General features: G+C 34.5%; 1 protein-coding gene across 1 annotated transcript in view; it reads right to left on the bottom strand.

Annotated features, from left to right (window-relative positions):
* Positions 1–418: 418 nt before the first annotated feature.
* The window catches only part of LOC133338841 (uncharacterized), a gene marked incomplete at its 5' end in the record, with an annotated part of 56,876 nt that continues 45,068 nt past the window's right edge, over positions 419–12,226 (bottom strand). The window contains 3 exons of the mRNA XM_061546948.1: positions 419–1,033; positions 7,856–7,991; positions 9,306–9,425. Of these exons, the coding sequence (XP_061402932.1) occupies positions 419–1,033; positions 7,856–7,991; positions 9,306–9,425 (871 nt within the window). The remainder of the gene's footprint in view (positions 1,034–7,855; positions 7,992–9,305; positions 9,426–12,226) is intronic.

Raw genomic sequence — 12,226 nt, 5'->3', positions numbered from 1 at the left:
ATCGCATTTGCTGTAAGTAAATCATATCGGCTTTGTAAAACTTTACCTGCTCTGTATACGTTTGCGGGGTAAACGTCTGAGCGTTGGCAACAAACACGACGCTTCAACCAGATTTGTTATAGTTCTTATGGGTAAACTCGTGGTACATATTAACTCACTATTTTAACGGGAGATGAAAGTAGCTACCCCAGGTGACATCGCGCGTAGGTCAGTGTCCACAATTGAGATGAAAGAAGGACCGGGATAAGCCTGGGCTATGCCAATGTTAAAGACAATCCATACCGTTGCTTGGTATACAGTCTAAATTATACTTTTTATTTATATTTCATTTTCATCTATAATATTTATTAATTTACATACTCTACTTGCTTTTGTATATTCATATATGTGTATATTATAAACAATAGTATATATTATACTAAGCTATATAATTTTGTGTTAAATTAAGATTTTCCTCATTATCCGGATTCGTTGTCATATTCCTCAAAACATTGCGCACTGCACCCGGCGTACGTTCCAATGAACTCGACCATGAAGTACGCTGAGAACGTGGACGTCCCGCTGCCGCAGATTCATTATTATTTTTCGTTGATGTCATGCTGCCGGCCGTGCTTTCCATAATAGTGGGCATATGTTGTACATCACCATTGCCCCCGCCACCGCCACCGCTACCCGTCGATGTCTGATGATCTGCACCATAATTAGTTGAACCCTCAGTGATATTAAAACTATGTGCCGAACGTGATGTAGGACGCCAACGATTCAATTTCATAGATGCCTTACGATTTGTTGCCGGCGTCGATGCATATATGGATGAGGCACCCAGTTCGCTCTGCGACGTTACTTGTTCTTGTTGTTCCAACAAATTTGTTACGAGTTTATCAAGTGCCTTCAAATCGACTTTCCTTTTCGAGCCACGTATTGAGTTCATGCGACTGCCGGTATGACTGCCACCGGCAGTACCCGTCAAACCACTTAGGTCGCTGGCTGCAGGCTTATTAAGACCCGCCAATTTGGCTAAACGTTGTGTTAGCTGTAAAATATAGAAAGAGAAAGAATGCGAATAAGTGGAAGACAGAAATTAGGTTTAGCTAGAAAATAAGAAGAGAAATTAGGTTTCAGATAATTAATTGCTTTAATTGGTAAAATATTTTCAACTGAAATTAAGTTGGCTATTTGAATTATTGATTTTGTCTGCAGTTTAGGGAATGGTAGTAGTATTCGTCTGTTATATAATGGGTACATTCCAATATCAGACAAAAAAATTAAAAAACAATTAGAAATTATTTTAATTGTAAATAAAACGACATATTAACAGCATTGGATTTAAAAACTTTAAAAAACTCTAAGCTATAATATTTTCCGGAATTATTTTTGGTTTTATTATATTATGAAAGCATATTGATCATCCATTGGGACATTGTGACGTATAAGTGTTGTCATAAATTAGCCACACCATTATAAATTCCACAAACCGTTAAAAAGGAATAAATGGTAATGAGAATAAATGTCTGTTTTGCTATTACGCCGCTCTATTACAAAGACAAACGTATTGTAATGCCAGTGAGCGGAAAAATATAGTCGAACAGGGCTGACCATATGATACACAACTGCCACGGAAATATAATTTTGAGCGGTTCTATATTCTGAGCCTGGGCAATATTTCGCGATCAACATCTCCGCTTTTTAACACTGGCATATTTTTCAAATCACTTTGTTGATTTGTCCCTCGGAATATTGACCCGTCATCATCTAAATATTGATAATACACATTTTTGACAATGTTATATTGACCCTCCCTTGATACAAACCTAATAATATAGGTCCTTGGAGCGTATAAGTGTTGTCATCAGTAAGCCGCAACGTAGCACACTATTAAATATAAATTCAAATTATAACACCAAATATGCCGCTAATGATATATATGAAGATTTTCTCTCTTGCAAACATAAAGTTATTGTGAAAAATATATTATTCGTCCATGCTGAACCTTCAGCCCTTTGGCTGCTCAGCCACTCTCTTTGACTAAGATTTACTTGGACTAATACAGACTTCGAACCACAAATCCTGCATTCCGAATTGTTTGCATTTAACGGTTTAACAGAAGCATTATCATCTTTTTTCGACGACTTACGGCTTTCATTAGTAATATAAACCTTTTACTTTTTGTCAGGTTTTCATTTTTCCAGATATTCCTACTGCGTCTTTTTAAACACATTTATTTTCATCACAACCTAAGCTCGAGCTTCATTCTGGTATATGGAAGTTTGTGTATGTTGTCTCATGCTTATACCCTTTAGCTCCTGACTGGTATTTGTCTGCTGTACTCATTCGAAAAAACCTAAACCTTTCGAAAGTTGTTTCACTTAATCTTCTAAGGATTTGACTGCAATCATTTCTGTTCCATCTTTGCTACCCATACTTTTTCTGCGATTAAGCCAAACACTCTGAAACTTTGTTCATTTCCAACTACTTCACCTTCTTATCAGCTGCCACCAATTTGGACTTTAGTTCATAAACATGATTTTGTTTTCAGTCTCTACATCCAATCCAATGATTGCAGCCTTCCTCCAAGCCAAGCTTTTGTATGTTCGTCTGTTTTGGGGTCCGCCATGTCGAGCCTGACTTTCTCTAGCTGCTGTGCAAATTTATTATTGTTGGCAAACTCATCCCGTTTCATCTCATTTGTACGGCAAGAGTCTTTCGAAGAAGCTGGAATGTTCGATTGTTTCTTTTCTTCAATTTCCAAAAGTTTAACTCTATGGTCCCCTACAATAATGTCTGTAACATTGTCATCATCATATTCGATCTCCGGTATACGACCGTCCTCCTCCGATGAAGTCAAGTTTTTCGAAAGTTGCTTTTTTCCAAGAATTTTACTGTATACGCTTTCTCGACAGCTTCCACCAACTCGGACTTATGTAACTTAATTTGTCTCTCTGGCTCCTCTGCACTTAGCTTTGGAACCCGTTGAATTAGACTGCAACCTTTTTTCAAGATAATATTTGGCATGTAAAGTTGTTTTCAGGGACATTCTAGCTCCAAATTTTTGGTGGTAACTCCGCTACGTCACGCCTTCTTCAACTACTGGCAAATTTGTTTGATAATTTTATCTCTACAGGTAAAACATCGTTTAAACCATTTTTTTTTTCAAATCTTCAAACCACATCCCGTCATAAATCTGAATATCTTTCTCCTAACCTTTTATAAGATTTAGGATTTGTAGGAATCTATTGTCCCCTCTTTAAATAAATTTTCTAGTTTTTACATGTAATGCCACAACTATATATTTTCTAAGAAAATACATATGCGCTAAAATTTAACTGCTCGGTTACAGGATTTGTTTTCAGATTTTGTCATATGGTTTTGTCCAATTTTTGATTATCTTGACAATTACTTTGGTGTTCCTGCATTTGAGACCGCCAATTTTGATGTAGGGCGAGTCAAAGTCGAAAAACTACACGTCTCCACTGCAGGTTGATTGGTTTCGAAAACGAATTAATCGTAACGTATAAGTGTTGACATCATTCATACGTATATAGGCTAATTTTGAGCAATGGTTTAAAATCGAAAAATGGCGAAGCGAAAGATTGGCAACTTTATTTTAAGTTGCTGTAAAATTATTTACATCGTAAATTAATTAAGCGTATCGTATACGTGGTGACATCAATCATACATCTATACAACGAATATGGAAGTTCGTAACGTATACATGCGGACAGCATCCATACGGTCACATGTACAACGGCTGTAGAATATTTAGCAATGAATTAAAATCGAATAATATCGAATCGAAAGATGACAATTTTATGTTATGTAGTAAAAAATATTGACATTGTAAAATATTTAAATGAAGGGTATACATCGTGGCATAATTCGTACGCACACCTGTACAATGGCTATAGCATTACGTATACGTTTTGACACCGCACACAAAAAGTTATAAGTCTTTAGTATAAAAAGTATGAAATGACAAAGAAGTTCCTCAATTCGCCCCTCATTTTCTCCTTATATTTCTAATTTGAAACTTTTTTAACCGTATAAAATCAGCTTGTCCCCTTTCAAACACCTGCTACTACTCTAAATTGTTTTTAAACATTCTTTAACTTTGACATTGTCCGAGATGAGAGAAAAAGGTGATAAATTGAAAACCCATTGACCCTTAACTAAAAAGTTATACTATAGTTGATTCATCCCTTCAGGCGAAAGAAAAAAAACTATGCAACAATCTTTAGTGGTCAGTTTTTGTCCGTTTGTTCATCTTCCTCCATATATATATTTTTTTGTGGAATCCCCTGACAAAGATAGAGTACTCACAATGACCTTTGTACTGAGACTTTTGCCAGATATTTTCATTTGAGCTGTCTAACTTCCGTTTAGCATTAATTTTCCCGTTGCACATTATTGTAGAGACAGTCGGCAAGGATTCTTTCTCTTTTTTGTTAGTGTGGTGTAGTTTACTAAGTGAATGACCGGGCTGGCCACCTTATACATGTGCGGTTGGAGTTTTTCCTGTGACCATTTCACCACAAATAAATCTTTGATAACATGATGCTGGGGCAGAGAAATAAAAAACAGAACCTAGGGTATTTCAGGCCATTATAAGCAAACAAAAAATTGTATCCACGGGGACTTTTTTACAAGAATATTCTCGAAAAAAAACTGAACAGAAGAACAACACAAAATTCAAAGGGAGTAACTTTGAATTTTTTGGGGAATACATCCATGGCAAGAACGGGAGAGACAATGTCAACTAGAAACGAAATGCATCTCCAGAGCTTTGTCTGAACTGCATTGCATTGCTTTTGTCTAATGGTTTTTTGGTCTCTGCTTCTCACTTTGGTGATTTATAATTTCCTATTGTTTATGGTATCTTCATTCATTTTTTTTTTTGTCTGTTCAACTTTGCCATGCCATTTGAAGGGGTCGGACATCATCTACACACATACTATCAAATATCCCCTTCATGCCTTAGCTTATATCAGATGGATTTTTTATGGACATTGAATGGGGTGCTAATAAATGGCTTTGTAATGACCAGCAGACCGTTTGATGCCATGGTTTGTGAATTGCCAGTCGTCTATGTCGCCTTTTGTTGGCCGCCAAAGGAATTGCACAATTAATACCTTTCATGTTAGTTTCCGACCACCAACGAAAAATGCTTGCGTTTTTTGTCAGCTCGTTTTTTGCCCCCAGCGCTCGCTGTTTTAATTGTTTGCAATTAACAATAGTCCACCGAGCAAACGGACAGAAAGAATTACTCGTGGCTTTAGATTTAAAAGAAATCATTTGTCATGTTGTCGAAATAAATATGCTTTTGGTTAAGTAACTACTAATGATGATGTCTACAACAATGGAATTGCTTTAGCTAAGGGAAGGGGAGTTGAAATTTGGGGAATGGTAGTTATTGTAAACGAAACTTATGAAGGTTATTTGCAAAGTTTATTGTGAAATGACAAGGTGAGTTAATAAATGTCAGAGGGAAAACAAATATTATGGTGGTCGCCAATAAGTCAGTGATTGGTTGTGTCTGGGCAGTGAGAGAAAAGTGAATGGAATTTATTTATTTTGAAGATGTATATATTGATTATTTATTTGGATAATTGGATAATTTATTTGGATAGTTGTAAATATAAATTAAATTTGGGCCAAAACTTTTGACAATATATACATGGTGACATTGTTCAGACATACCAGTAAAATGGCTATTGTAGTTGGAGCAAAATATAAAAATCTAATAAAGGTGAAGCGAAAGATTGGCAATTTCACTTTAAGTTGTGGCAGAATTATTGATATTATTCGTAACGTATACGTGCTGGCATCATTCATACGGGCAACTGAACAAAGTAAATGAAATTAGGTTACATCGACACGATGACATCGGTAATACGCACACCCGTACAACGGCTGTGGAATTTGGAGGTTTTGATCAGTGTTTTCAATTTAATTTTAAATGTACTACGATTGTAATTATTGACATTGTAAAATTATTAATCGTAACGTATACGTAATGACATCATTTATACGCACACCCGCGCAATTGGTGTGGACTTTCGTAACGTATACATGATGATATTATTCATACGCACACGTGTACAACGTCTATAGATTTTTTTTCAAAGCATTAAAATTCGAATCGAAATTGAGAATTTATTTTTGAATCGAATTAAAATTATTGGCATAGTAAAAAATTCATAATCATATCCATCAAAAAGTGAGGTCGGATTTGGGAATCAGTAATAGTTTGGTAGAAAAGCCCAATATAAAACAAATAAAAGGCGTTTTTCAAAGCTTATATTTGTAATTTTTCAAAGAGAACGAAAGGCCTATCGAAAAAATAATAATTTAATTAGGGCTATGACTTTATCTGGCCTTATATTTCGGAATCATGTGTTTTTATCTAAGATTAAATAAAATCCTAAATATACATTTTTTGACAATCTTTTGGAATCACATCGAAAAATAAATATTTAAACACATGTTTTAAATGAGTCGTTTCTTCTGACAAATCTTGATTTTCTAGTTTACAAAACATATTACGAGAGTTTCTATCATGTTTAATGGCACAAAGCCGCACACAAAATGTAACAATATTTTTGAAAAAAATCAAAGCCAAACTTCTAAATAGCTCAATACAAGAAAAAATTGGCTTAATCCACTTTCAAATAAAGGAGTATCTCAATGGAAGAGCGACGGAAATGTTGCATATCTTTGATCACACATTTACAGCACTGATTGCTTCATGCATTGTTGACTGGAGATTTTTTCCAGTGAGTATTGAAGGATTTGAGAGTTCGAAATCTAGAACGCGGAACAACGGATTACTGAACAAATAATCAGAGTAAGAAATAAACGAACACATCTTATAGAACCTGTCCCGGGTTTCAGACATCAAAATAAACGAAAGAAGGCTTATAATGGCACGAAAGTTCCAGTGTGCATTACATACGTTTGGAATCTGTTTGAAAACTTTTCAAGGATCCCAAAAATGTAACTATGGTTGACTAAAAAAGTGTAATAAGGTCCGAAGAATCCAACCGTTTTCAATCCAAGGATAAACATGATTGGTGAAGAAAACTAATTCTAAGGCGAAACGTAAAGAACGGTTGAGGAATCCATCGTATGGGTTCGCTTAAAAATACTATATAACAATGGAGAGCATAGTAGAGTCATATCAACCGTTTTTGGTAGATAGGAACACCTGTCCTGTGAAAGAAGTATTTTTGAGCGGGACGGTGATACAAAACACATACCCAACATAGTGAGAGAATATCTTGGTGAGTCCCGACCTCAATTCGAAGGATAATTTGGAGACCAATCAGCCTCCAACAATTTAGATGAGCTTTGGCAGCAGGCCTGCGATGAATGGAAGAATAATAAAAATGAGATTGTATTGAAATTGGAGTTAATGTTTTAATATTAAGTTGTTTTCCGGCTAAAGCTTTAAAAATTTCGAAATGTGGTCGTTACCGTTATATGGGACCTAAACCAAACGAATGCCGATGTACATGGGTAGGACGATTTGATAACCTTAAATTTGATTTAACAACCTTAAAATCAAGTTGGAACCCAATCAGTTGAAAAACATGCCCACCCCAAATATCGAATAACACGATATAGAGGCAACCCGCAAACTTGACAATATTTTGAAAAGGTTCAGTAGGGAGATTTAATATTCAGAGATACATTTATGTTAGAATTTGTGACCAGAAGCTTCATAATACCGAATATTAAAGGTACCGTGATACAAATGCTACGCAAAAAAGCGGACCAATATCGGTCATTGTTAGGAGGAATATTTTCTACCCAATACACTCCTCCCTACTGTGGTTGGTATAATTCTTTTCTTACTTACCTCACCCGCTGCATTACTCGAATAACTCATGCGCTTTACTTTCTTGAAGGTGACATCATCTTCGGCTTCTTTTAGAGCTTGTTCCAAAACGCTGTCCATTTCGGGGCTGCGATGTTCATCTAAGCCTTGATAGCCGCTATTAAACAAATAAAAAATTGATAATTACAAAATTATATGGAATTATAATTGCAAAGAGTTCTCCATTTCAAAATTCGAATATATAACTATTTACAACATGTTGTTACTGTTGTTGTCGTCGTTGTTTTACATAATTATTAAACACCTGGGGCACCTGGGCAAATTTAAATGATAACCGTACAACAATCAAAACAATTAAAAACGTTTATTCAAATCGCTATAGGCCTTTTTGTCACTACATTGTTACATATCATAATTATGTATATAAATTTGCAAAGCTGGCAAAAAAGGGAGAGCAAAAAGAGGGGAGGCTGACCCTTATTAAATGAATGTCACTGTTTTCAAATACACACATGTACACTTCCCCCTATAATCAATTACACTTAGTTGGAATATATAAAAGTAAAAAAAAAAACAGCAACAACAAAAACAAAAACCAAATCAATAAAACTTCCAGCTAAAACAATAACAACAACAATAACTATGGTAAACATTCATGCAACAAATATAATCTTATTATATGATATCTGTGTGTGTATGAGTTTGTGGTTGCGAATGCGAGTCATATAAATGTGAACGCAATATATATTGTATGTATGTATATTAATATTGTGTAGCAGTAAGTAATTGATATTTGTAACAATGTTGGAGGGTGTGGAGGGCCTTCTGGTTTTGTGGAATCCTTTCAACTGTTATAGCGGCACGTTTCTCAAACGAACTATAACGCACCCACACATACACACTGACATATGATAGCTAATAAACATATATAGAGGAAATGAAGGTGCAGATGGATGTGCCTGAACATAATTGGAGCATCTCTGATGCATAATCGAAAACCCCTCTTATTTTTTGATTAAATATAAAATTGAAAACATGTTCTCTTGCAAATGTGACAGGTGGTTCAAAATTGAATTTATTCCACACATTTCGATCCGAAGGGAATAATTGTTGGTGTTATTGAACTACTACTAGGTGACATAGTTTAGGAAATTTCACGCATAAAATATGCACTCGAAATAGGAGCGTAATTAGCAAATTTGAAATTTATCGAAATGTGATATGTTTTCAAGATTAGCAACTTAATGTTTTACCCATTAAATTTATGGTTATTAAAATCGAAAAGGTTACAGAAATATATCCCTGATAATAAGAGGGCATTTAAGACTTATTTACTCAAAACCGTGATTTTTTATCATGCGATCCTTCCTAAATTTTTATCAATTTTCAATATCGTAGACTTCGATTTTCTTCGAAAGCTCCTACCAATTTTTAGTTTCCCATTGAAATTACCACCATTTCAATTACTTACCTCAGTAATTTATCACGGAAGGTACCCGTACCACCAGCACCTGGTCCACCGCCACCCCGACGTTGACGCATCGTCGAACGATTGGTTTTGCGTACCGTACGTAAATCAGTTTCCCAGAATCTGTAAAGCAAAGAGAAAAGAAAAATTATTGTAGTCTACCTCGCACAGTTGAATGTAAATTAAAATATAAAGAAATATTTTTTTTTGTTTCTATAAAACCGTAACCAGAGGCAAATTGTAATATAAACAAAGAAGACGAAGAATATGAAAAACAATTAAAACATAAATCAAAGAAAACTTTTACCTTGAAAGTTTTCAGACAATGTTTTTTATTTCAATATTTATTTATAATTATTTATTATAGTGAAATAACAAAATTAATTGCCTGGTAGTAGGGAAAATTCGTGGAATTGCTTAATTAAAATGTTATGATATGTAACTGATATCTGAAAATATAGAGAGATGTATTATAGATATGACACTATACGAGGTCCGATCAAAAACTGAACGTTTATTTATTCATCAATAACTTACGTGTTAAATTAAAAGAAAACAGTAAGGAAAGAATTAAAGTCGGACTGGGCCGACTATATAATACCCTTCACCACTTTGGGTATATTCCACATATGTATCCTAACAGAATCCGCCTTTTCGAAAGAACATTGACATCAAATTGAGAGCAATATCTAAATCTGGAACTATTTTCACGAAGCTTGTCCCACATCATTCTACGCTGTTTCAAATTTCGTGCAAACCGAAAGATATATATGGACTTCGGTGCACCATTTACATAAAATCGGACGAAAATATATACGGGAGCTATATCTAAATCTGAACCGATTTTCACGAAACTTTGCACACATCATTCTATACTCAATTTAGTACGCTATGCCAAATTTCGTGCAAATCGAATGATATATAGGGACATTGGTGCACCATTTACACAAAATCGGACGAAAATATATATGGGAGCTATATCTTAATCTGAACCGATTTTCATGAAACTTTGCACACATAATTTTAGGCTCAAATCAGTACGCTAATCCACATTTCGATCAAAATGAAGGAGATACCGTTTACATAAAATCGGACGAAAATATATACGGGAGCTATATCTAAATCTAGACCGATTTTTTCGGAACTTAGCATACATCATTCTAGACTTAATTCAGTACGCTGTGCCAAATTTCGTGTAAATCGAATGATATATAAAGACATTGGTGCACCATTTACTGAAAATCGCTGTGCCAAATTTCGTGCAAATCGAAAGTTATATTGGGACTTTGGTACACCATTTACATTAAATCTGACGTAAATAAATATGGGAGATATATCTAAACCTGAATCGATATTTCCTAATTTCGGTAGGGTTCGTCCTAGGGCCAAAAAAAAAGAGGTGTAACAAATTTCATCCAAATCGTGTTATAAATGCAACCTGTACTTTGTTTACAATTTAACATCAACAGAAAGTGATTTTATTCTCAAATGGAACCATGTGTCTATCTCGTTCACTTTTGCCTGTTACAGACATATGAACAAAGACATGATACCACTGTGTAGTGAAGGGTATAAAAATATAGGCCAATGTATTGATATAATTCCATAAACAGCCGTCCCACTTTTGGAAATATAATGTTTTTTTTTTTGAATTTCGGGTTATTTGAGGGTGAAAACCATATTTTGACATAGCTCCAAATAAAGATCCCGCCTCAGTTTTTTACGTTCATCCATATTGCCATCGGAATTGGCTGTTATTTGGTATTCTGGAGTTTTAATGTATAGCCATCATTCATACTAAAATTTTATAATATTGACTCAAATTTCGGAGTAGCCCTCATATAACGTTACACCCGATATTCCGTATTTTGGAGCTGTTGGGGCACAATTTCAGAGCATATACGATAAAGATCCACTCTTATTTCGGTATTTTGAAGGTATATGAAAATTATATCTGCTGTAAATTTAGTTTTGATGTGACATACACATGAAAAGGGTCCGTCACATATTTGATTTTGTTCACTTTTTGCACTGAAGTAGAATAGTAAAGACAAAATCCGAGTCATGATCTGGAAGGTGAAAAATTCTTATTGGGGATAAAAGATCTTGGCGAGTTTATGCAAATCCCAGAAGGAAAAAATTATTGAACCGATACCATTCACCACAATATGTAATTTTTCATCTTCGGATTTTAGGTTGGGTCGTCAAATATTTATTCTTTATAATGAATAACAGTCGGATTCGTCCGAAAACCCCTCCTGGTAATTCACCAACCCCCTAAAATACTGGTTACTCTATTCCCACATAAAAGGGGTACAGATATTCAAATTTCACTAATATAAATTTTGTTTTTAAAATTGTACAGGAACAAACCCTAAATATTTCTTTTTTTTTCAAAAATTTACACAAGAATTTTTGTGTATTCATAATACCAAAAATATTTGACAAAAAACTAAAAACCAAACCCTAAATTCAGCATTTTCATATATTAAGTATAAAACTCTTTAAAAACAAACAACCCTTTCTCTATTGTAATCTGTCATTGACATTTATCGTCATTTTGAATACTTTTCGCCTTTACATACACAATAAACTTCTGTAACACTTAAGCCGAAACTAAAAATACCAAAAAATCAAGAACTATCTAAGAAGAAAAGGAAAAAATCCAATAATCATTAGTAAAACTTCCTACATTGATTTCTTAAGCAAAAAGGACATTGAAAACAAAATAAAGGATAAACAAAACGAAGAAAAACAAAAAACTTCTTGTTAACAACCTTTTCCCCTCCCGCTCCCGGAAAAACGAACCCAAAGGCATAACCCAAAGAAAAACACATTGACATCGTTAATTCAAGGCCTTCTTGTTACTTCCTTCAGATCATCATTGATGGCGACGTTTAAGAAAAGGACTCATCCTTAAGATT

Source organism: Musca vetustissima, unplaced genomic scaffold (genome assembly GCF_032173495.1).
Source record: "Musca vetustissima isolate MV318-11 ecotype Yass unplaced genomic scaffold, APGP_CSIRO_Mvet_v1 utg5083, whole genome shotgun sequence".
Lineage (NCBI taxonomy): Eukaryota > Metazoa > Arthropoda > Insecta > Diptera > Muscidae > Musca > Musca vetustissima.
This window is presented reverse-complemented; position numbering and strand designations above follow the sequence as displayed.